We start from the raw sequence: 27344 nt of genomic DNA, 5'->3' as shown, positions 1-27344 counted from the left end.
GCGGGCACGGGAACCTCTGGGGGCTGCTCACTGGCAGTGGGCACGGGAACCTCTGGGGGCTGCTCACTGGCAGCGGGCACGGGATCCTCTGGGGGCTGCTCACTGGCAGCGGGCACGGGGGGGAGGGAGGCTGCTCACTAGCAGCGGGCACGGGGGGCTGATCACTGGCAGCGGGCACGGGAACCTCTGGGGACTGCTCACTGGCAGCGGGCACGGGAACCTCTGGGGGCTGCTCACTGGCAGCGGGCACGGGGGGGAGGGAGGCTGCTCACTAGCAGCGGGCACGGGGGGGCTGATCACTGGCAGCGGGCACGGGGGGAGGGAGGCTGCTCACTAGCAGCGGGCACGGGGGGGCTGATCACTGGCAGCGGGCACGGGGGGGCTGATCACTGGCAGCGGGCACGGAAACTTCTGGGGGCTGCTCACTGGCAGCGGGCACGGGGGGAGGGGGGATTGCTCACTGGCAGCGGGCACAGGGGGGAGGGAGGCTGCTCACTGGCAGCGGGAATGGGGGGGCTGATCACTGGCAGCGGGAACGGGGGGGCTGATCACTGGCAGCGGGCACGGGAACCTCTGGGGGCTGCTCACTGGCAGCGGGCATGGGGTGGGGCTGCTCACTGGCAGCGGGCACGGGGGGGCTGCTCACTGGCAGTGGGCACAGGGGGGAGGGAGGCTGCTCACTGGCAGCAGGAATGGGGGGGCTGATCACTGGCAGCGGGAACGGGGGGGCTGATCACTGGCAGCGGGAACGGGGGGGCTGATCACTGGCAGCGGGCACGGGGTGGGGCTGCTCACTGGCAGCGGGCACGGGGGGACTGCTCACTGGCAGCGGGCACAGGGGGGAGGGAGGCTGCTCACTGGCAGCGGGAATGGGGGGGCTGATCACTGGCAGCGGGAACGGGGGGGCTGATCACTGGCAGCGGGCACGGGAACCTCTGGGGGCTGCTCACTGGCAGCGGGCACGGGGTGGGGCTGCTCACTGGCAGCGGGCACGGGGGGGGCTGCTCACTGACTGGCAGTGGGCACGGGGTGGGGCTGCTCACTGGCAGCGGGCACGGGGTGGGGCTGCTCACTGGCAGCGGGCACGGGAACCTCTGGGGGCTGCTCACTGGCAGCGGGCACGGGAACCTCTGGGGGCTGCTCACTGGCAGCGGGCACGGGAACCTCTGGGGGCTGCTCACTGGCAGCGGGCACGGGAACCTCTGGGGGCTGCTTACTGGCAGCGGATGCTGGAACTGGCGGAGGTGGAGTGAACGGTGGAGGTGACGGAGCTGGAACAAGTGAGGTATGTTTTTCTTGAATGAAAGACTCGTAGAGTTCAAAAACTATTTCCAATATGGCCGGTTGGTTCTTGAACTGATGCATGAGGTGGAGGTAATCCGGTTCCGTGAGGGCGTTCCAGCTTACTGTGTCCATGATGGTGGTAGCGTTCCTCACCTCGGTCTGGTCGGGTCCTTCTGTCAGATGCGGTGTTTTGGTGGTGAGAACGAAAGCAGGAAACCCAGATGATGATGAATTTAATGATGAGAAGCTCAATACAGTTCAGAACAGGAGGCACGGCAGAGAGTTTAGCATCAGCTAAATACCAACTGATAACTGAAGACTGAAAAACAAGATCTAAGCAAACCAGGACTTATCAGTACGACTGGAGAGCATAAACATGTGACAGTAGACGTACGACGAGGATCTGACGAGGAACACAGACAGCAGGTGGGACTAAATACACAGGGAGGGTAATCAAGGAATGAGACACACCTGGGAAGCAATCAACGGGGAAGACGCAGAAACAACAGAGACTCAGGACAGAAACTGAACACAGAAAAACCTTAAAATAAATACACAGAAACACGGATCATGACAATATCATCTTATCAGTGTGAGAAACAGGAGCTGAGATTAGTTTTTCAACTAGTGCACGCTGACAAACCTGAAAGCCTTCTTTAAGCGACTGCACTTGCTGTAAAAAAATAATCTTAATTAAATATAAAATCTGACGCTGGTGGAGAATAAAGACGTGTTTTCTTTTTGTTTTGTTTTTTTTAACAGAGCACTTTGTGCATGTCGGGAATGTTTAATTAAACTTTGTCAAACTAAACAAGATCAACGAGCTGAATTGCTTTCACTGATTAACATCACGTTCATCAAGTTCAGTCAATTAGCCCATCACCTTGTTAGATTTTCTGCTCCTCTCGGTGTTTAAACTTCAACAGGCAGACAGAGACGAGTCGCAGGCGGCGAGGAATCCACCGAATTAAGGTCCCTCAGCTGCTTGCTCTATTTGCTCTGTAGTTCAAAAACTGCAGCAGTACAAGTGTGTACAGTTATGAATACTTTATAAGTCCTGTTGTTAGAGCAGCTTTGACTTTTTCTGACATTATAGTTTAAAAGAAAACAGCTTTTCACCAGGTGATTTGAAGGTGTGATTCCCAAATGATGTGTATGTGTGCATGTGCATAAAATATTAAACATATTTTCAGAAGAGGACAAAAAAAAAAAAAATACAGGAACATAATTGTTCTACGGAGGTTTTTTATGCACTTGCGGAATCTCCTGTTCATCAGACAACAGCCTTAAAACAGATGGAGCAATGCTGCAAAGACGCACGCCTGGTGGATGGCGATTTTAATTACTGGTCCACAAAGAAAATATGGATTTACCTCTTTCTGAGGAAGAAGGGAGAACAGAAGAGTACAGGGAGACATTTTGCATTTTTTTATTTTTCATTTTGCTGTTGAATATTTTTGTTCTGTTTTTTTTTTTCTTTTTCTTTTGTCTCTAGCTTTCTGTATGCAGGATTTGTATACACCACAGATAAGATTTCTCTAAAAGAACAATATGGGGGAAAGTGTTTTCAGAAACATTTAAATGAACAGATCATGCATGGATTGGCTAAAAACGTAAAGACACTAATAAATTTGATGGTTTTTCAAGTAACTATGATAACACTACACATACTGAGTTCTGAGATGTGCATGAAAATTGGCAGATTTATTACAAAGTGCTTGGGAATCTGTACATGAAAGCAGCAATAAAATATAACATTAAATAAAATATTAGTAAGGGAAAACAATGGGAAAAAATGCTTACAAAAGATACAAGAGACTTGAGCTGAAATTTAAAACTCTTAAGAGCACCAACCATTCACAATGCACTCAAAGCTTCACTCTAAAACAAGAATGTCCAAAGCAAGGCCCAGAGCCATTTGCTGCCCAATTTTGTGTGACCCACACAAATTGAGCTGATGCCGATGTGACCAAGATTTTCAACAACAAATGACATTTTTCTTAAAATGAAGAAAAAAAAAGTTCTCTTTGTCAATGACATTTTTTGCTCGCATTATGATTCCATGGTAAGCAGGACAATTAACATTCAGAAGGTACATTTTCACAGATGTATCGACATTCCCAACACCAAATGTCACAGTTTCTTGATCCACAACTCATGCTAGGATGCTATTTTCATGCTAGGATACTATTTTCCATGTGCCACAATTTTACGGCCTGAACACCAGTGATCTATCGGGCTAGTTGGATGGTTTTTAGTTCTAGTTTCAGCCTCATCTCATTTAAACGATAGTGGCCCAAATGCTAAACGCAGGAGCTTGGGAGCGTTTTGTGCAAGAGTTAAAGAAATAATGGCAATCTGAATGTGTCATAGAGTTAGTCATGGAGTCCCACAGGGTTCTCTACTAAGACCAATAAAGTTTGCCTAGTACATGCTTCTCTTTTTGCAAAATTAAAAATTAATCATGTACACTTCCTGTGCTGACTTTGTTGACACTAACTAAGGGCAGAAAACATTATATAGTATATAATTTCAAAGATAACCTGCTTTTGTTTGGGGTGTACTGCATCTTCAAATATGGTGAAGGGAATTGTTTGCATTCTGACTTGTTAACCGTGTCACGATTAGAACAACATGGTACTTCAGTTTTTTTCTGGAATATTTTGTTTTCTGTGTGGATATATGTCTTAAATGGTGGAGGAAGAACAATCACAACCCATGGTCTAAGATAGTAGAATTACTCGGAATTGTAAATAAAAACATGCATCTTTGCTCTGGTTGTTTGGTGATCAATTATGTACAGAGAAACTGAGTGTCTCCAAGACCGGGGCCAGAGAGCCAGACGGGGCCGAGCAGAGCGCCATTGTATGTGTGAAAGAAAAAGAAGCTGTAGAAAGATGGTGTATAAGAGGTTGGGAGAAAAGGAGAGTGACAGGAGACAAAAAAAAAAAAAAGAGCAGGGAGCCAAGGGGAGGGAGGAATGAGGGAGTGGAAAAAGAGGAGGCAAAGCAACAGAGGAGTGAAAGAGAAATGACTTGAGGGGTTGAGGGATGGAGAGAGAGGTGAATGAAGCGGGAGTGAAAAGTATCAGGGCAATGAGGAAGAGAAAACAGAGTGAAAGCAGTTGGAAAGCAGTGGAGAGAGAGAGGAAAAGAGGGAGGATGTCACCCATGGCTGCCACTCATCACTCACAGCTTAATGACGCCGTTTTTTTTTCTCTTCCCCCCCTTCTCTCGTTTCTTCTCTGTGGGAGAGGGGGGGGGAGGGAGAGAAGGGAGTTCGGCCCGCACCCAATCAAACGGGGTCGAATAGAGTTCACCACCTCCAGGTGGGACCGTCCTCCACCAGGGAAATGTTTGTGTGTATGTGCTGTGGAAAGAGATAAAAAAAGTCTCTAGACCAGGAGATCAGTTTTAAAAGCGATTCGAGGGCATTTTTAAAACAGGAGAATTGCAGCTGCGATGAAAGTAAGGTACCGGATTAACACAGTGATTCATATCTCTGTGATCGTTTAAGGTAGCAAACCTTTTGTTTTCGTTTTGTGTGTTTCTCCGATCCATCAGTAGCAACGGCCCAGTTGCTGGTATTAAAAGAGTGATCCGGTCTTCCTTCATTTGCTAGGAGCCCCTCCCCAACCTGTTGATAAACCGTTGTTCAGTGGAAAGTATAGGATGGGTAATGCTATAGCTAACATAATGCATGTTAGCAGCAGGAGGATTAATTGTTGGTTTTCTGTTTAAAATAAAAGCACCACATACATTAGTTGTAAGGTTTTGTCCAAATATTGTGAAATCGTGATACTTCAGCTTCATGAGAACCTCATGCTTGTGTGACAAGCTGCAAATACGTCTTGGACTTTTGCATATTTGTGGACGTTTATGTCTCTTGCAGCAGGAACTTCTGTCCGCTCGCTTCTTGCTTGACTTTATGCATCTGCATGACTGTTTAGCTCCTCTTGTCCTCTCACTCATTCCCGTTTCTGGGAAGCATCAAGCGTTTGAAACTCAAATGGCAGGATTTCTTCTCTCCTTAGCTCTCCTCCTCACACCAAATTTGGGGAACAGCTGGGCCGGTCATGACGATGATTTGTCTCCCTCCACCCGTCCGCCTGACAGGTTGAGAGCACGCACGCAAGATGTACGCACTTGGGGAGACGCAGACACTAGCTAATGAGCACAAACACACGCGCGCGCACACAATTAAACATCCTCTCTGTGGCGCAGACAGACAGGCACAAACACGCGAGTACACACTTGCGCAGACACAAAAGTAGACACCAGAAATAAGGGGCCGTTTTCTCAGGGTGCTGCCAAAACATTCTGATTTCCTCTAGCCCAAGCGGCCATACATCAGCTCGGGGCCTCCCAGCCCGGATGGCAGGGGCTGACAGGAATGACATGTGTCATTTATCACACGGGGGGCGCCAGGCCTCAGGAAGAGAACAGACCACTTTGTGACAAAGCCCTCCACGAGCTCTCCTCCACTCACAACAAGGCGAGTTTGTCATGGGACAGACACTGACAAATCTGCGGAGATGGAATGCACATGGATACACGCTGACACGACATGAGAGGAGAGGAAACACACACTGTGAGACGCTCGCCCAGGGATCACGCACTGTATCCGAGCTGCCTTTTGGTTCGAGAAAAAAAAGCCAGTTTGCTGTGTTTAAAAAAAAACACGCATATGTTCTCGGTGTATTCTTGAGGAAAAAGACCAGTGAGATATCACACCACTTTTTGCAGTGTTGGTAAAACTTGCAGCAAACTCAGAAATTATACTTGACCTTTTGGATAAAACTGCAAAGAAAATCTTGCAGTTTTCTTTGCAAGATAATAAAACATCCTCTCAGAAAGGAGGCATCAAACATGTGCTTGACAAAGCAGTTTTTAAGAATGACCAAAAGAAAAGGATAAAAAAAACAATACTACTAATTTTGAGGACTTATTTACATCTTTTTTTTAATTTATTGCTCATAACATCAAACAATTAGGCAAAAAATTCTGTGGCAAAAATCAATCAAATACAAATCTGGCAAATGATTCAAACTCAGGTAGCAAAATTCGCATGATTCCTGACTTGCAGATGACATAGACAGACATATTTTGCCAAATCTGTTTTAGTGTAGCAATTTTTTTTTTTTATAAAGCATTGTCACCATGTTGGTGTGGAGGGTAAACCTATAGAGTTGAACACTTTGGTGTTTATATATAAAAAAGATACTTTAAATCTACTTAAGCGTAAAAGTTAAAAACCAGTTTTTGTGAATTTAATATGCTGGGAAATTATCCTGAAACATTGCTTCCCACACATACTCTCATGTTTCCTCTTTTAACTTGAAAAACTTGATCTTGTTTCCAGTTGCAGACCCACCTTTCTTAATGAAAAGTCACGTATGCTAAAATGAACTCTATTGCTGTCTTGTACCCATGCCACTTCACACACACACACACACACACACGCACACAATGTGTTTTTCTTCTTCATTACGTCTACCTGATCTTCATTCTTTCCGTCCCTCTGTCGTGATCCCTCCTCCGTCCCCCTTTTACTCCTTCCACAGACGGCTCATTTCTCTTCATAAGCCTAATTTATTTTCTCTGCCAGATGTAACCTGACAGCCATCAGTCTCTCTCTCACTGACACACACACACACACACACACACACACACACACACGACCTCCTGACATGCAGACAAATACACTAACATGCACAAATGCACACCGCCCCCTTCTCGCTTTTTATTCATTTACCTTGTCTCTATTAGACACACACACACACACACAGACATAGCCCTTATTACCTCACACTGTTCTGAGGTAAGCTCTGCAGTCACATACCCTCTGTTTTACCCCTGTCCTCCTTCTCCCCCTCCTTCCCCTCCAAAAGAACCCTCCCATTAACATTACTGAAGATGGATGTGTCTTCATAGCGGAGATTGATTGCGGATACAGAGTTATGGTGCCATTTATGTGTGCGAGTATGTGTGCGTTAATGCTAGATGGAGGGCACTTTGGGAGGCGGCGCTGGGAGCAGAAATGTGAGGGAGGTAGGCTTTTCTCTCGTTTCCAGAACCTTCCAGCCGTTCGTTGTCTGTCCACAGTCTGATATTGTGCTCTGTTGAAGGATTGCTTCCTCCCTTCCTGCCTCACTTCATAACCATAGTGCACAGATACTCTCTCTCTCTTTCTCGCACACACACACACAATTAGGCTGAGATGTCTGCTGATACAAGTCCACTTTAAGAGCCCACTTTATTATTTACTGACTCTCTCCAGGGACCCCGTTTCTTGCCCTCTCCTCTGCTACTATCTTTTGTCACTTTATTGCCATGGTAATCAGAAGTAAAAACTCCACAAAACCCCGCATGCTCGAACCTTCTGTCTGGTTCAGCTTATTCCTTTGATTCTGTTTTTTATTATTATTATTTTGTTTTTATACCCCTGTGCTATTCATCATACTTAAATCCTAAGCCAGTGCTGAAATGAAACAGTACAACTTTCTTTAATGGAGCGCCAAACTTCAGGCGCTAACTCAATGCCGGAGCGGATGTAATGACAAAGAAAACGTGGCGATGTAAAGGATAATGGTTTTGATGGGGCACAATTGCAGGAACTTCCCCTGGTGATAACTAAAAGAACTAAAATATTTGCTTGTCCAGAGTATCCTCCAGCCCAGGAGTGACTTTAAAGGTTTCTAAAGTTATTTTGTGTGTGTGTGTGTGTTTTTGCTTGTCTCCAAAGGGATTGGCATCAAATCTCTGAGGTCTGGTTCTCACCAAGTCCACTGTGTTGACTTTGTGTATTTTGGCGTATTTGAGTTGTTTCTGATTGGCACACAGAAGAAGACGAGGATGGAGGAAAAACTGGTAACATGTCTTGTCAAAATAAAAGCGTGTGTGTTTGTAATTCAAGCGTGACTCATGATTTGAAAAGAGTCTTCCGTATTGGGGCAAGAAAATCTAGTTATTTAGCTTAATTTGCTTTATTGTAACACAACGAGATGTTTTAAGGAGCCAAATTAGACTCTAGTCATGACATTGGGAATCTGTATTTTTACGTGGAGCTCATAATTTTCTTATTTATTTGACTCTTGAACAGTTTAGGGCCAGAGCTTTGAAAACAGTGAATTTAGTTGTTTTAAGTGGACTTGTCACATTCAGGGGATTTCCTTTCAGGGACACAGTAAAGCCACTGTTTTCAGCTGCGTCGACTTGACTGCCGCAGCACGAACCCACTTGATAAGACCGTAAAGTAGAACCCTATGATATCCGCCTTGTGGGAAAACCTGCCAAAATTTGATGGATTTGACAAATAAATTGGTATTAGAAGTAAAACACGGATCTTTGTAAAAGAAAACCCACATCTACCTTTAAAAAAAAATCACAAACTAAGACTCAGATTCAGCATTTGCATCTGCTACGTTTGCACGAGAACCAATGTTTGTAAATCCCTCTGATTCACAAAATCCTCAAAAAGATTGGTCTTGTTTTCAAATTTGCTTGCAAAAAAAAACTGTCTCTCTCACTGTTTGCCCACATTTATCAGATTCTTTGTACTGTTTACTCAAATATTCCCATATTTATATATGCTTGTGTTGATTACCAGCAGAGCAGAAAAAGCGTCAAATTTTCCAAGACTAGTGGTGTTTGCCACACACAGTTGGCAAAAAAAAATCCGAGCCCCTCTATTTTCTAGTTTATTGTGTCACACAGTTGCACATGCACGCTCTCTTTTGCTTCTCTGCAGAGAGAGATGTAACAGGCACCAGGGGAGAAAAACCAAATAAATAGTTTGAGTCAAGAAAATGTGTATTTGAGTTGGATTTTCGGATGACAAACTGGCACAGTAGTATTTACCATTATAATATCTTCTTCAAGTATAAGCCCAATTGCCTCATCATAGAAAATTATTCTCCTGATCTAAATATTGCCTAAAATCCAAAACATTAATAAAAACTAGATACGATTAGCTACCCTAGGCCGGCTATAAACGTCTTCCTAAAGAGTTCTCTAAAAGGAACAGACCCACAAAACATGTCTCCTTTCAAAAAGCAGTAAATCCCCATCTCTGTCGGCTTGAGATTCTCAACAAGTAAAAATACCCCTGCTCCACAGTGCCATGGTATTCACACAAAAATTTCAAACATAAATATATATCTTCACCTAAAAAAAACAAACATTTTTTATCCAGACTAAATATTTAACAGAGTCACGTAATGTAGTCGCAGTGTTCAAACGTTTGTCGCAAGCGGGCGATGTTTCTCGATGTCGTTCTGCTCTTTATAGAAAACTCAGAGTTGATGCAACTGGTTGAATTAGTGAGGCCTTCTGCTCAGGCAGCTAGCCTGCAGGTAACAAACGCGTTACTAATGTGGTTTTAGGCTAAATGTCTTGATTTACAATGAAGGGCGGTGCTTCTCTAGTATTCAAACTATGGGAATAGCAATTTTTAGCAATCAGAAATATTTTCCTATAAAAACAGACAGAGGTAAAGTGGACTTTCCCTCTTTCAAGCAGTAGCACTGTCCTACTTTAACTTGCTGCACTCTGTACAGTTCAAACTATTTATTTTTTGCCTTCTGGTTAAAACGACTTTCAACTATAGGAACCATGTGACCGTCTTGAGAGATTTTAAATCCTTTTTTTATATTCACACCAATAATAGCCCCGAGCCAATTGCTGGTATAAGATGCACTGTTTAAATTCTGAGTAAGGCTACACATTTAAGAAACACAAACTTTACTGATGAGCGAAACAAGGCCAGCACGTCACCAATACAAAGAAACTAAAACAACTCAATGGTTTCTCTATGCGTTGTTGCTCCAAGAGCAAACATTTGACAAACAATCTAACATTGATCAGCGCCGTAACAGAAAGTCTTCACCCCATTAATCTGGCTCTCACATGTTTATTGGCTTCCTAATCTTTTCCATCTACTCTTAAGAACCAAATACCTCATGAAGATGAGCAGATGAAAATCTTGCTGTGCCACTTTCTGTTACCGCGGCAGTAGGGTGTCTCCTTACTGCTGAGAGTAAAGGATCACATTCATGTAAGAGTGTGTGTGTGTGTGTGTGGGGGGGGTGGGGGGGTGGGGTGCGTGTGTGTGTGTGTGTTTTTCCCTTTCCCCCTGTGTCTCAGTTGGTTTTCAATGTTTTGTTCCTCAGTGGTGTACAAAGTGGATGGCCTTTGTGAATTGAGGGGAGGGCTGACAGTGCAGAGAACGTTGATTGATGGCTTATTGTGCAACTGGGCTCAGCTAGACCAAACTGGTTAGGTTTTGACCCTGTTTTGGCCTCGTGCTCTCTTGGTTTCTTCTCCTGGCGTTCTTTTTCCCTTTTCATTTTCTTGTATCTTACAGTCCTGCCTCTGTCAATCTCTCACCACAAACAAATATGCTCTTTTTTTTTTTTTTGCTGCTCTAAACTCATTGCCGTTGCCATTATTCTTTGTCTGCTGTTTTCTCTCTTCCTTCCTTGACTCACTTTGTTTGTCAGAGATCCTCCAGGACAGATTTGATCCCATGAGTCATTCCATCAGGCTTCATTTTACAGCCCTTATTCATGACTTTTCTGCCATAAACACTTCCCTCCTAACTAGTTTTAACCTGCAGATGGACCACACAGCTCCCCCACACATAAACACATTTTCTAATTTTAATTTATGCACACCAGCTAAGACTTTCATCCCGTGTATTTTTTAGTTTTTTTTTTTTTTCTTCCCTGCAATGATTTTCCTGCCTCTCTTCACCACACCGCCATAGTGATTTATGGTAATTATCCATCTTTGGGGTCATCCATCAAGTGGTTGTTGCTACGCGATGAGAGCAGCTGTTGTTTAGTCGGAGGGGGAAGCTCCACTGTCGGGGTTAATGCAGGTGAATTCAAAAGACGGCATCTATGCAGAAAGCATGAAACTGTTATTTTGTTAGTACCTCAGATTTGTGGGCCATTTATTTTTGATTTAGACTGAACAGCTTTATAGGCCTGCAGTGTCCATTGTCAATTAGGCAGAGAAGCAGCAATTTGCAAAAGTACCTCATCCCTGTTTCATGTTTTGTTACGCGACACCCATAAACCTCAGTGTACTACGGTTAAGATTTTATGTAATGGCCTCCAAATAAAACCTGAAATGTGTGACCTGCATATATATTGTATAATAAGTTCCTTTTACACTAATACCCTTAAAAACAAAGCAGCCAACTAGAACCACAAGTCATCTTTTTAGTAAACAAACTCCACCTGGTTATAATTTAATCTTAGCTGTTGGGTTTAGTGAGCAAAGAGCATAATGAAGACCAAGAAACACAAAAGGCAGGTCAGGGAGAAAGTTGTGTAGAAGTTAGATTATAAAGCAATTTTTCAGTTTATCTTCTGAAAATATAAACAGTAGCTCTGGAGGAGCTGCAGAGATTCACACCTGAAGTGGGGGAATCTGTTCACTAAACTACCATCAGTCTGTTAAAAAGGAACAAGCCTGAAGAATATGTATTGAAAGTTTGATAAAAGTCATGTAGGGGGGCACAGGTGTAGCAGAGAGTAGGGCAGATGATCACCTTCGACCTGAACAGCAACTAAACGATACAGTGTAACAGTTTCGGTTAAACCATACTGTGTTAGTGTGGCTTAGTCAAAGTCCAGACCTAAATCAAATTGAGAACCTATGGTATGAATTGCTGGTCAAAGATGTCCCCCTTTCAGTTTGACCAAGCTTAAGCTATTTTATAATAAATACGATTCTTCGCCTGCATATTTGCAAAACTGGCAAAAATATACCACAACAGATTTTCAGCTGTAACGGGGGAATCTGCAGAGTTTTGCATAAAAGTGTCAGGAAATAATTTCTGTTTAGTTTTTGTCAAGGATTTTTTTGAAAATCACGTATGCAGTTAACCTCATTTATATTATGCACTACTTTTTGTTCGTCTCTCAGGAAAAAAAATGTCCCAATAAGTCGCACATGTAACATGGCGAACGTGGAAAGGTCCAAAGGGTGTGAATACTTTAGCAAGGAGCTGCACACTTTGCTAAATATAAAACTACCGAATCAACACACAAAGATTTGTAAGACGAGCTAAAATTTAAGGCAGTGTAAGCGAAACCCCTGTTTATAATGAAAATATTAGATATGGTGAGGAATCTGTTCAACAAATACTATGTGCCTATGTTGAGTCACCGCTTGGCACAGGTTGAATAAACCACACTCGCATCATTGTTAATTAGCAGCAGTAATGCTTTATCCATACTCTTGCTTTGAAGGCGAACCAGATGGTTTAAAAAAAAAAAAATGTCTGTGCAGCACAAGAGCAGCGTTCAGGAGGAGGTGGCGGGGGGCTTGGGGCGCACGGCGGTGGTGAGCGGAGGTTGGCAGGAGAGTTGAGCAGAAAGGGCTGGAATCTGTTGCGTCGATGATCTAACGGCTGTTGTTTCATCTCGGAACAAGTGGGCACTGACAGTTCAGGGAGAAGGTGATTTATAGACCGCAGTCACTGTCATGGGGCATCAAAACTGCCTGGCAATTCAAGGAGGTGGAGGGGAAGGAGTTCATTTCATCACTGATTTAGTCGTTTTGTGTCTTTCTAATTCTATGTAATTGATGAAGGTAATCCAGGGGGAATCTGAGATGTCGGAATGATTTAAAAAAGCTTTTAGCAAAATTTGCTCCCATAATTGCAAAGGTTTTTTTTTTTTTTTTTTGTGGAGTTTTATTTGTAGCTGATAATCTTCTTGCAGCAGTGATGATGAACATAAACTCATACAGACGCATAAAAAATTATGTCTCAGAAAGACAAGGAGAGCAGGTTCTCGTGCCAAAAGTAGTGCAGCAACCCACAGACCCCTCATAAAAGAGACTGATGAGACTGAAACAGCATAAATGCACAAGGAGGATGATGCCAAGTACACCAGACACATGCTCGCTCCTTTTAGTATCATTTTTCAGAGCAAAATACAATCTCTGCTTTCAGCACAACAAGGTGTATATTAAGGAAAGGGCACGTATCTGCAATTAAGCCCACAGTTATTCATATATTTGAATGAGATTTAAGATTATTTCTATTCAAGCCTATATTTTGAATAGATATAAAAGATAACAGGCAATGAAACTTTAGAAAAAAATTGTTCCTATTTAGAATCTCCCAAATAATTTGCCTTTTTTTCCCCTCTCCATCTCTGATTGGCTCGGATCTGTAATGGGCAGGTCAAATCCTGCAAAAATCAGTTTCTGTTTCCTATTGAATAAACGCAGAAGAACTCTAAACATTTTCACTCTATGAAAGCATCAATACTTTTATCCACCTTTTCTGAGCGCAGTAAAAATCAAATAGATTAGTGCTAGATTAGTGGAGCTAATCTAGCAGTTCATTTTCTGCTGAATTCAAAAGTACAAGCTCTATCAAATAACTTGCTGCACATAGTTTCTCTTTTTTTGTGTGTTGCAGTCCCTAAAAATCAGATGAATTTAAAAACAGCGTGTCAGACTTGTGCAAAAAGAGTGAGGGGACAGTGAGCAGGCAACTACCATGTGGCTAAAAACAACCAGCAAAAATGCATTTTCCTTCTGTGCTACATTCTCATTGGTAATGATTTACTGGTTTCAAATTGTTACTTTTAAAATATTTATGTCCTCTGCCAGTCTTTACGAACAACAGCATATAAACTTTGTTTTTCTCTACCTGAGTCGTTTTAATTTCTTTGCTCTATTGATTCATTTACAAAACTGAAGATCTAAATTTTTGAAAAGGCATTTTTCTAGATGTTAGTATTTGATATTTGCAATTTAAATGAGCATTTGGTTGATAGTTTCATAGCTCCTGTACTCTTATAATTTCTTACCTTTATTTCATGTTTTCAGCATATTTTTTGGGCCTCCATTTTATTTTAGAAACGTGTTTTAACTTTGTGAAGCACACTGATAATATCTCTGAGTTTATTTAAATAAATTAGCTACTTGATCGTAAATAGCAGAGCAGTTTGCCAGCATGCTGCACTAATGCTGCAACGTTTCTGCTCTGTTTTAAATAGATTTGTTAATAACTTGATTTGTAATGCATTTTAAAATCTTGTTTAAAGGAAAAGCTGCCTTCATAGACTTACAGTTTTGATTTGAATGCTGTAATCGTTATTTGTTAGTCATAATGGAGTGTATCTGACGACGGCAGGGAGCTTCAGCATCCAATCCAATCTCTTTCACCATTCACATCATGAACAATTAGAAGATTGTTAGGAAAACCTGATTAACTTCATCTAAAACATAATGTGCACGTCCTGTAACGCAGCTTTGCAAGGTCGGAACATGAAAAACGTACAGAAATCAGAAAGTGAAGTTTTCTCAGGGACTTTCATACAAACATTTAAAGATACCCTAAAACTCTAATTACTGCATTTTTTTTTTTTTTATCAATTCAGTCAGCTTGTATAAAAATAGAATAGTTGGCTGTAGTACAGCGACCACTGTGAGGATGAGGCTGCACTGGCTGTTTTAATTTCCCCAACATAGCAGAACTGTGGAGACTGATGGTGGATTTGTACAACACATGAGCTACAGGAAAGCCCAGAGCTGTTGTGCCATATGGTGGACCGCTCCATGTGGGTTGATGGGGAGATGTAAGAGGGGGGGAGGGGAGTACTCTAAGGTAAGCTTTTACATGTCTGGTCAAAGAAGTTGTGGATTAAATTATGGCTGCACCAGTGCAGCTTTACAGCATGTAGGAACGTAGTCACAGCTAAAATATGCCATAAAAGAGCTTTTTGTCGCAATAAAATCCTCTTCATTATAGGTATTTTGCAGATTCCACCCAAATGTTTTGAGCCACTCAAGGGGCGCGGGAAAGATTAAACTGATTTGACGGGTAATAAATCTCGCTGAGGACAGGCTGCTGGTCTGTGCCAGTTTGCGCCGATTTGAACCGTCGTCAGAGAAGTCCAAAGAGAGTGTCAGCTCCTATGAAACCACAACCGCAAGTTCTGCATTGAAAGGAGAAGCAAGAATGCACAGAGTGAAGGGGAGAGTGGGGAGGAGACAGATATTGCCCGACATACTAAGCATTACCATAATTGGCTTTTCTACATGATAGGACAGAGGAAATAATAATGTCATTTTATTTACAGCCTTCTCCCCGCCCGAACACGCACACACTCATGCACACCGCGCAGGTCAATGACACACACTGATCAGGCCTGTCCAAAGCCATCAGAGGTGAGTGGCAGGGAATGGAGGGACCGGTGACAAAGCGAAACGGTAGAGAGAAATAAGACTGCCACGCCGGAGCTGCCGCTTTGAAGGGCCGCTAAACGCTGTGAGGGAGCCTCGCCGGCCGCCCCGCCGCAGATGCAAGCGCTCGGCACGCGGGGTAAATCAGCAGGGTGAAGGCTGCTGGAATTGGACATTAGCACTGCAAATGAGAGCCGGGATTGCCCTCTTCTCTGAGACAACATGAATAAATGAGAAAGGCTTAAAGGGGGGGAAGCGTGTGTGTTGTGTGAGTGTGTATACCGAAGAGAAAAGAGAGGGAAAAGAAGCCGGGTTGAAGTTGTCAGGGCCACGTCATGGTCAGGTTACCCTGTATCTTGAAATAAGGCAGATGTCCGTAATGAACGTTGAGCTCAATAAACTGAATTGTGGCAGTTTTCAACTTGAAGGACGTAGATCAGACACTCAAGTACTTTGCACAAGTTTAAGCGCATCCTAAGCATTGGAGTGCTTAAGTGAAAGGAAAGCAAATATGTGGTGCAAGTTGTCTTTCCTGTCATTATATTGCTTTATTGACATTTTCTACCTGCGATGAGCCTTAGGACTCCCACAATATAATAACCTTGTATTAGTACAGCAGTTGTGCAAAGATTTACTAAGAGAACTGATATTGTGATCTAATTTTATTTAAAACACAAAAGCAGTTGTTGATACTGGTGCTAGAAAATATTAGTTCCTCCGGGCGTTTGCTACTTTCTGCTGCCGCTAGTCTGGTGGAGTTGAGTGGGAGAGGGGTGGGCTTTGGCGTGGGGGCTTGGCTGGGGGAACCGAAGCTCCAGGACAGAGCTTTGGGTAAGTTGGTGGCGCATTGCATGACTGGGCGTTGAAGCAACCCTGAACGGCTGCCATTGGAGATTCAAGGATTCCTCAAAACATGCATGAATGAGTCAAAGCAACATTCCGGATTTGTGTTTGATGAGGGAATGATGTTATAGCATAATATAAATCTTAAAAAAGTCAATACCATCCCCCTGCAAATCTTAAATAAAATATAGAACTAAGTTTTAGTTCATATTAACCCTTCCTGTCCTGCTCTTTGGAAGGTAATGCATCTTCAACACGCTGATATTGTTGGGTTTGTTGTCAATCAGCTGCTGCTGCTTCTTCTTTAGCAAACATGATGCTGGTATCTTTTCTACTCATTTTAAATTTCTGTTGCCTTAGTAAAAGTTTAGTATCCACATCAATACTGTCTTTGTTTCAGCAATATTTCCAAGTAACAAAATGTAAGGGAAAAGTGCAGTAACTCTCTTACACCCGACAGACTGGCAACTCTCGGCAAGAGCGAAGGTCTGCGCTCTGTTCCTGTTCTCCAAGCAGCTAGAGAATATCACTCTGATTCTTTCTTTTAGCAACTTAAACAGACCTTCAGCAGCAGAACCGTGACGACAAAAACCTGCAGCATTTCTGAAATGGTATGTTGGTAAAACTCTGGGATTCCTTGATACAGAAAACAGAACCGTAGCTAGTTCCACTTTAACAGGCAATATAATGCCATATACAAAAGCAGTCCTGACTAAACATATAATATGTCAAATTTAACAGATTTTTATTTTATTTTTTTTACAGATCAAAACTATATTGGATAGTGCTGTAGTTTAAATCAAGGGCTTGAGGATATTTTTTTTATTTTACCCGGTATGGTGAGAGCAAATTTGCTTTACAGGAGAGATTAAAACTGTCCTCGTTACATCTCTGCGATCTCAATAAGTCCTCACTTCACTCTTTCTAGTATTTTGTTTCTGCTTTTCATGCATGAAATTTTTACATGCTTTTTTAAAAGCAATAGGCCCGACAGATCTTTTCCTCTGGCGAGGAATGCAGTTTTAGGGAAGAAGGCCTGCTAGTTTGCATGTACATGTGTGCATATGTCACTGTGGCTGGGGGGGGGGGCTAGAGGGAGGAGCTGTCCTACTGTGGTGTCACCTGTCTGCAGCAGGAAATCCTGGACTCTCTGGGCACAACAATAGTGACAGGCTCCTCTCCAGACACAGATGGCTTCGCTTTCTTCCCCCTCGCCCCCCACCAGCCACATTGCAGCTCTGCTTGCACCTGACACACTGTGACACCTAGAATACACACAAACACGTGCAACGCGCACCCACAACTGATCGACCACACCTGTGGTGGCATGCTCTTAGAAACTTGAACTTGCACTGAGAAGATGTAATTATTGCCACCATTTTACGATTCTTTATGCTTTTGAGCAGTTAAACTTGATGCCGTTTGATTTCTTTATGTCAGATACACTGAGACACACACACACACACACACACACTCACCTCACGTTCGTAAGCCTAAACACATCTTTCTTTCTCTCTTTTCAGAACTTCTCTTTCGCCTATCCTCCCTGACAGCACAAAGTGGGCTTACGTTTTTGACTGACAACCACAACAGACACTTTTCTCCCCCCCGTCCTTCCCCTCCAGCCTCCTGTTTTAATCCCCTCCCCATCCCGCTCTCCCTCCTTCTCCCTGCTTCCTCTTTTGTTCTGAGTGACGCTCGAAAGCCGCCGTGTCAGCATCTTTTCCATCTCTGATTGCCTTATTAGCCGGCGGTGGCACCCGCAGCTTTTCTGACACAGATGGTGAAGGAAGAGGAGGAGGCTCGAGCAGGGGTGAAAAGGGAGAAAAGAAAAAAGAAAAAAAAAATGGCTGACTTGTGTTTGTTGTTGTTACTTTCTCCCCCTCTTCCTTCCCTCCCATCGCTTTTCTGGCTTGTTTGTGTGGACACTGACACCTTGGGCTGACACTTACATACCTCTGACACTGATGCCTGTCAGGGTAACATACAGAGGATGGCAGGGAAAAAAGTAGACTTTAATGTTGGTGTGCTGGGCGGGGTGTGTGTGTGTTTGTACTGCTGTCAGGTTTCTCTCACTGTTTTGTCTTTACTCTCCCCCTTTGACTTTGCATCAATTTCAATACAGCGGGTTGCATGTTGATGAGGGAGCATGAGGCGAGTCCAAAGAGTCACAACTGCTTAGCAAAATGTGAAAAGATCGGAATAACAGATTACATTTTGTAATCAATTCTCACAATGTGTAACAAAGGGGCAATGCAAGTACATGAGAGTAGCAACATTTATACATAAAGTGGTTTAAAGCGCTTTTGAGGTAAAGAGAGGAGTATAGGTAAAATGCACTAAAAACAGCATTAAGTTAAAATATGTTTCCTCTCAGGTTTAGTTCTTGTCATGTAAACACTGACTGTACTGTGATCCATTGAGCTGGTGTTGTTTATAACTTTGACAACATCATTTTTGATAAGCTGATTGAAGTAAAAGTAAGAAGTAAGATAATTGAAGTAAAACATTAGATCATTTTCCTGTGTCCCTTTTGGCAGGAAGTCCCTCCTTCTGGTTAGCATAGTAGTCAACTTAAGTAGTTACAGAGTTATTGAATGTTTTAAAATTAATCCTCACTCCATAAATACGTCCAGGTTTCTTGCCTGCTTTGGCTTTGAACCTCTGAGTTTAGTTACGCGCTGATGTCTAATTTTGCTCTGTTGGAATCAAAAACGATGTTTACGGTTTTTTAATGTGAAGGTGTGTCAGTAGCGCATGTAAGCAATGTTATACTCTATAACCTGAGCAAGGGGGAACATATAAGTGTTATATTGAATGAAAGTGGTCCAAGGATGCAGCCTATAGGAATCCACCTTGTCATCTCTGTTTGTTCCAACGTGTAATGGCCAAATTTAGCACAGTGTTTGGTGTTTGCCAGATGAGATCCCAACTAATTTACTACTGTATAACACCAACCCATTTTCAAGTTGATCAATCAGTATGTCAAACGTGGGCGCTGTGGTGGCACGGGGGCAAAGCACGACCCACATATTGAGGCCTTGGTCCTCGTGGCGGCGGTCGCACATTCAATTCCCGGCCTGGCGACATTTGCCGCATGTCACCCCCTTCTCTGATTACCCTGTTTCCTGTCGAACTACTTTCAAATAAAGGCCACAAGAGCAAACAAAACCTTTAAACAATAAATAAATATGTCAAACGTAGCCTAGAGATTCAACACCACCAAAACAGAAGCCCTATAACAATACAGTATACCTTTGTGCGATAAATTTCTCTAGATTATTGTGAACTCAAGAACTTTTGAAAGTGTTTGTAGCATTTTAAAATAATTATTGCCTTTGTGTTTACATTTAACTATGTATGTGTTTGTAAAAGTACATTTGCTCTTCCAGTTAAGTGAGATCATAAAATTACAAATATAGAGAAACGATGAAATATGACATTTGCCAACAGGGCTTGTGCCGTTCCTGTTGAAGGACTCTTCTGAAGACACACAGGCATACACCAGGTGTAGCCATCACTGTTCAGACATAGCAGCAATTATCATAGCAGACATACACTGTAATTTTGAAGAAGAAAGTGGTATTGATGTTCTTTTTTCCCTTACACACACACAGCCAGGTGTAAGACCTAAAGCTTATTTCACAGAAGTTAGAGCACCTAGCAAACATCAGGCATTATGTCCATTCTGATCATAGGACAGAGAGCTACAAGCAGTCTGAAGCTGACAACATATCCGTCACCTCACTTGAGACTGATTCTGGCACTTTAGGCAAGCATGTAATGAGGGATGGGTAAAGAAACCTTGGCATTTGTAACCCTCTTCGTTTTGCCATCTGTGGATTGAGCTTCACTGCGAGCATCGTCCTTCATTTGGTAGAAGAAAAAAAAATTGTAACCTAGGTCATCACAAACATATTTTAACACAGCTATATTTGTAAAATGTATAGGCATTTGCTTTCATAAAATGATATAACTTGGCAGTCTGAGCACACAGGGAGCAGAGGCAGTAACAACATGTCTTCTCATGTCCACTGGCCGTTTCCTAACATCACGCTGGGAGGACTTCCACAACTGATGCCAAGTCGACTCCAGCCAAGCGTGGCTTGGCAAGACTGATACTGCTGGCATTTTGTTCCACTATTCCTAACTTGTTAATACATAGCATGAAGAAATTTCAGCAAATAAAGGGAAGTCAAGAACATACTATGAACAGAAAACATATAGACCGCCCAGCGATATGTTGTTTTACGTTTTCATTCCTTGTGCGATTGTATAATCAAGGTTTCATATATTAAAAATAAAGCAATATGCCTGCTTAAAATCCACAGTAAAAAAAAAAACCTCATGAATCAATGACAAATTTTCTTTAAAGTAGAACAATTATGTTATTTGCTTTTTTTGAATAAACAGAAGAATGTTATTGCACTCCTTTACTCAGACAAATTTAATAACTGAAACATAATTTAAAAAAATATTTTGTTCATAATGTTTTAGTTATAGAGAGGAGTGAAGAGGGTTAAAGGTCATTGTCAAGTTGTGGATGTTTGCCACTTTATTATCACAAACCTTTTTCCTTTTTAGGATTATTGCCTCCACCACCCACTCAGGGTGTTCTTGTCAAAAATATTAGCATCTAATATCCTTCTTCCTTCTTATTTGTCTTGCAGCTTATGGACCAGAGGATGAGTTTAAAACAGGGAAGACTGATGAAGAAGAGCACCTCCTGGACGATGGCCTTTCCCTCGATGGTCAAGATGCAGAGTTTCTCTTTAATGACGACGAGGAGCCGAGAGAGCATTATAGCTGCCAGAACTCTCCACTTAGCAATGGCACTAACCAAGATGCTGGATATGCTTCGCCACTCAGTACCACCAGTGACCAACTGGTGGACCTTAAGACCACTGCTTCCTCCTCCAGCGATCAGGAAAAGCTAGAGGAAAAGCTTGGTGAAGGTACTGAGTCGATAAATGGCCTCTCTCTCCAGGACAGTCTGACAAAAATGAAAGCCGTCTATGCAAACTTGATTTCAGATGCCTCCTGGTCCAGTATTGCCCTGGACATGCTTAAAAGTAAACAAGGGAACAATTTGGCAGCTAGCAATGGGAGTGGTAGCAGCTACAAAGGCAGCAATGGGTTCCTGAATAGTCACAGTTCTAGCAACAGCCATGCGAAGAGCAGATGTAGCGACACCCCAGTCACCACTCACTTAAACAGCAGCAGCACAACCGCAAAAACAGTATCGAGCAACAGCAACACTGGCATCAGCTCTGCAAGCACTGGAGGATTAGCATACGACTGGCATCAGGCAGCTTTGGCTAAAACTCTTCAGCAAAATCCGTACCAACTTCTCCCTGAGCCAAGCCTCTTCAGCACCGTGCAGCTTTACAGGCAGAACAACAAACTGTATGGGCCGGTTTTTACTGGAGCCAGCAAATTTCGGTGTAAGGACTGTAGTGCCGCCTATGACACCTTAGTTGGTCTGACTGTGCACATGAACGAGACCGGCCACTATCGCGATGACAACAAGGATCCAGAGGATGATCGGAGCAAGAAGTGGTCCAAGCCACGCAAGCGTTCTTTGTTGGAGATGGAAGGCAAAGAAGATGCCCAGAAAGTTCTTAAATGCATGTACTGTGGCCACTCTTTTGAATCCTTGCAAGATCTTAGTGTTCACATGATAAAAACAAAACACTATCAGAAAGTGCCTCTAAAAGAACCAATGCCAGCCCTTACCTCGAAACTGGTGCCCCCGACCAAAAAAAGAGCATTTCAGGACCTGATGTCTCCAAGCTCACCAGAGTCTGTGTCTTCGGGTATATTCCTAGGAGACTCTCCAAAAGACCAAAAAGCAGCTAATCCCTACGTCACTCCTAACAATCGATATGGATACCAAAATGGTGCCAGTTATACCTGGCAGTTTGAGGCACGAAAGGCACAAATTCTCAAATGCATGGAATGTGGAAGCTCCCACGACACACTACAACAGTTGACAGCCCACATGATGGTCACAGGACACTTTCTGAAAGTTACAAATTCAGCCTCTAAAAAAGGCAAGCAGTTAGTTTTGGATCCTGTTATCGAGGAGAAAATTCAGTCAATTCCTTTGCCTCCTACCACGAAACGTCTCCCGGCACCCAACGGTAAGCCACAGCCGGACTCCCCGTTGCAGCCCTGCAGCCCGGAAGACAGAAGTGAAGAAAAGATAGATGACGAGACAGAGGAAGAGAAGTTTGAAGTGAGAGAACCTGAGAAAAAAATTAAAGAGGAAAAAGAAGACCCTACTGAGAAGCCTGAGAAGCCTGTAAAGACCCGATCTTATCAGTATCTTACTGAAGAGGATTTGGAGGAAACACCTAAGGGTGGCTTAGACATATTAAAGTCTTTGGAAAATACAGTCTCAAGTGCAATCAGCAAGGCCCAAACTGGAGCACCAACATGGGGCGGATACCCCAGCATTCACGCTGCTTATCAGCTCCATGGATCCCTGAAGTCTAATTTGCCCTCTTGTGCATCAGTTCAACCTCTGTTCAGTAGTTCCAGTTTGAAGGTGATGTCCTCCGACATGGGTTCTCTGATCCATTCACCAAATAGCCCCTCTCCACCTCTTAGCCACAAAAGCAATGTGTTGGCTATGGAGGAGCTGGTGGAAAAAGTGACAAGGAGTGGTTCCACCAATGACAGAAAAGAAGACAAACCGTGTGAGAGTAAGTGTATGTCTGCAAAGTCACCACTGCAAAATCCCAAGGCCAGTGCAGAAGCTCTGTCAAAAGTAATGCAAAGCTCTACAGTTGAAATCCCTATTGATCTAAAAGGTAAAGAAGAGCTACCTGAGCCCAAAACAGAAGTAAAGATCAAAACTGGGCATGACTCACCACAAAAAACAGGTAGCAATGGCTGCAGTAGCCTCAGCATTATCACCGATCACTTGTCTGAGCAACCTCTCATCAGCCCTCTCAGTGCTTTGCAGTCTGTCATGAACAACCACTTGGGGAAAGCTACAAAAGTTCCCAGACCCTCTGTGGACCCATTTGCAATGCTTTATAAGATGAGCAGTTACGCCCAGAGTAAGCAAGCAGAGCCAGCTAGTCAACATCGTAACGATGAATATGATCAGCCCATTGACTTGACAAAATCCAAAAGCAGCAGCAATATCAGTTCAGCTAAAGCTAGTCCTACAACACCAAACAATAGTAACACAAATAGTGTCAAAGCAGCTTTTAGAAATTTCTCATCGTCATCATCATCATCTCCGCCTCTTCGAGAAAATGCTTTGATGGATATTTCAGACATGGTTAAAAATCTCACAGGCCGTTTGACACCAAAGTCTACTACGCCGTCCTCCGTCTCGGAGAAATCCGACATGGATGGCTTTACTTTTGACGACAGCATGGAGGAGCTGTCTCCTATCCAAAGAAGGAAAGGCCGACAGTCGAACTGGAATCCCCAGCACCTCCTGATTCTTCAGGCTCAGTTTGCTTCTAGTCTTCGAGAGACACCTGAGGGAAAGTTCATAATTAGTGACTTGGGACCCCAAGAGAGAGTCCACATCTGTAAATTCACTGGTCTCTCCATGACCACTATCTCACATTGGCTGGCCAATGTAAAATACCAGTTAAAGAGGACAGGCGGAACAAAATTCCTCAAAAACATTGATTCCGGCCAACCTCTGTTTTTGTGTAGTGACTGTGCTTCCCAGTTCAGGACTCCCTCGTCCTACATTAACCATTTGGAGTCCCACCTGGGATTCACCCTAAAGGACCTCTCCAAGCTTTCCGTAGACTTACTTGAGCAGCAGGCAGTGAGCAGAATTGAGGACAAGACGTTTATGTCCTCTGGACTTACTGAAGATGACTCTGGCTCAGCATATCAGTGTAAACTGTGCAACCGGACATTTGTGAGTAAACATGCAATCAAATTGCACCTTTGTAAAACGCACGGAAAGTCGCCGGAGGACCATCTCATCTTTGTGAAAGAACTTGAAAAGTTAGATAAACAGTGAAATCGGTGATAATTTGACAGATTTCTGTTGCACTAAATCTCCTAAGTCTCAATCTGTCAACACAGATAGTGCCACAACTCTTAACACAAACATGAGGTTTCATACCTCATATTCTAGTTCTAATCATTTGGTATGTTTTGAATTAATAGCGCTTTCAGTGAAGCAGCTCAAAAAAAAACCCCAGATTGTAAAGGTTCTATTTTCACTGACACGACTCTACAGATTGGTGCAACAAACATGGCACTATACAGTCATTGAGTGATTGTTGCTTCATCAATGCACTGCATTTTATCTGAGCCTTTCACAGCCGTCTGTTGTTTTGAAACTGACCCATGCTCTTGTGTTCATCACTGTTTCTGAAGAATTGTTTTTGAATGAATATATTTCACCATTACTTGCATATTATTTATGAAGCTGTGCATGTTTTCATGTAAAGCATTGGGTACAGTAAGTCTGGTTGCATCTTATTCAGAATGACTTGACTGATGTCCCTGTTGAACAAAGTTTGGGGAAAAAGATACTTGTCTAAAGTTGGATGGTATTCTAAAATGTTTCTGCACTTTCAGTGAGTGTGAACCAATGAAGAAAAATTTGATGGAAAATAAAAAAAAAAAGATCAAGTTTGGTTTTTAAGGCCCTTAATCACACTGTATTATTGTTTGCCATTATACCACAGATATATTACAAATGCCTGTTTTTCCTCAATTAAAAAAATATTTTAATGTTCTCTTTTTAACATGTACAGTACTTACTAAGTAGTCCGCCAATTTATCATGAAGGAGCTAAGCTTGTAAAGTTAACGAAGTTGAAAATTTAATGTGTAAATAATCCAAAAACAAAAAAAATGTATGTTGGCATATCTTGCTACTTACAAGTTCAGTATTATTTGTACTGTGTGCATTTTTACAGTGTTATTTTCTAGACCAGTTCAGGGGTGTGGGTGTAAAGCTACGGAATATTGTTGGACCAAAAATGTCCATTTTTTTCAGTGAATTGTTGGTCGCTCAACGTGGTTTATATAAAATGAAGTTAACGGCATCTGATGTGATGTCCATGACTGTACATAAGCTTGAAAAAAAAGAAATTTGCTCTCAAAACTCCCAGGTTTTTTTTTGTCATGACCAGTTATTCTAAATGGCATCCTTTTATCCTTAGTTGTAAAATAAACATCATGTCCTGGAATAAACTACAGTGTGCTGTGATTCTTAAAATGATGTGACAATCAAATAAATGGCCAAAGTCAATTGGTGGCCCACAGTCTATCATCTACTTTCATCTCACCGTCTCTAACAATTTCGTCTGTCACATGAACACGTTAAATTGCCTTGTTAAGGATCCATTGTTCCTCCTACGCAAATGCCTAAACTATCTAAGCCGTGCCTCCACAATTTTACCTCCAAAACAATTTACTCTAGGTTTTAAACCTGTCAGGTTTTGTCGCTTTCAATGCAAAATCTCAACAGCTTCTCAGTCCAGCACAGACGGTCTGCATTCGGTTTTCAGACGTTCATTCCTCATCAAGCCGCAGGATACCTCCGACTTTCCAAGGTCGCTTACCTGTGCTCCATACTGCAGCTACCAATCACAATGTCATCTGTCAACCTGATGCAATGCCACAAACACTTTGAATCCATCTCATCAACTTTATCTGCAACAACTTTACACATCCACCTTGTTGAGGATGTGTTTCAGGACATGCCTTCTCTCTTCTCTTAATTTGATATCTTCTTACTGGGTATGAGTAAATTGTCTGTATCAAGGCATACCCACGCTTAAAAAAGTTACATTTTCAAAATGTTCTTTAATAAAATTAGTTTAAAGTACATTTAGTAAGATGTTGGTGAATGCCAGTCTGACTTGAGCTTTTTGTTAATATTTTTTTAATCATGTTAAAACTAAAGTTGAGTTAGGTGATATGCTTAGCTGGAATAGTAAATTTCAAAAATCCATTTATTTGCCGTTAACTTACCTGTTCTTCATCGATCTATGTTTTCAGCAACAAATAAAACATCCTAATTTCTTTTTTCTTTTTAAATATGTTGGGGAAACTCACAGAGAGCTTTAAATAATAACTATTCTGCTTCCACAATGAGGTTGTTTGGCTACATATGACAGGAAAATACGCTCAAGCTTTTAAAGCTAAAAACCTCCGGTGTCTTTTCCTTATTCATTTATTTCTATGTTGCCCTGTAAACTGCAGAAGTACAAAACATTCTACCTTTAAACAAATGGCTCTAAATTCAGCAGATTTTCGCTAAATAATTTTCTTAAGCTGTTATAAAAACTATAACTGTTATAAAAATGAATATTAAATTTTGTAAAATGACCCAGCATGTCAGCTCTTAGCTTTACTTTTTCTGAGTGGCTGATGTAGAATTTTTTTTTTCCACAAATATGAGAAAAAAAATATTTTTGCACAGTCAGGTGTTCACAAAAAGGGTGACCAATTTTAAACAGGTAGGCTTACATCAAACAAAATGACATGGAATTAATGCCATGAACAAAACTGCAGTAATCAGTTATATTACTTTATTCCTGCAATATAATAACCGATTTGTGTAATTTTGCATTATTATGATACTCGTAATAGTCATACTTGTCCAACAGATGTATATTAAAAGTTTTAACATGTTGCAAAAATTGTACCACAATAAATACGACTCTTCTATTTGATACTTTCTAGTTATAAAAGTAGCATAAAATGTAAACGGTGATTTTTATTTTATTTCTTCAAAACACCATCTGAACTAAAAACGTTTAGTGTTCTAAATCATAATGAACATTTCCTTTTTTTGTATTCTTTACCTGTATTTTCTAAAAGATCTTATTTTTCAAGTTGTTAACCCGCGAGAGTTCAGCTCGACGGTCGAGAAAAGGCGGTGGCTCCTTTCACCAGTATGACTGGTGTGACTCTTATTCAGTTTTTTAAAAAGGTGAGCTTTTTAAAATTTAAGCTGGTGTGAGGCATTTAAAATTCAAGCATAATCCCCCATCAGAAGGAG

General features: G+C 42.2%; 1 protein-coding gene across 1 annotated transcript in view; it reads left to right on the top strand.

Annotated features, from left to right (window-relative positions):
* Window positions 1–25528, top strand: part of LOC106924681 (teashirt homolog 1-like) — a 48178-nt gene extending 22650 nt beyond the window's left edge. Inside the window, exon 2 of the mRNA XM_088010269.1 lies at window positions 21011–25528. Within this exon, the coding sequence (XP_087866395.1) occupies window positions 21011–24342 (3332 nt within the window). The 3' untranslated portion in view covers window positions 24343–25528. The remainder of the gene's footprint in view (window positions 1–21010) is intronic.
* Window positions 25529–27344: the final 1816 nt, after the last annotated feature.

Source organism: Poecilia mexicana, unplaced genomic scaffold, assembly GCF_051168715.1.
Source record: "Poecilia mexicana isolate PSO_F unplaced genomic scaffold, ASM5116871v1 scaffold_11, whole genome shotgun sequence".
NCBI classification, from domain to species: domain Eukaryota; kingdom Metazoa; phylum Chordata; class Actinopteri; order Cyprinodontiformes; family Poeciliidae; genus Poecilia; species Poecilia mexicana.
Note: the sequence above shows the minus strand (reverse complement) of the source record. Positions and strands in the feature narration are given on the sequence as shown.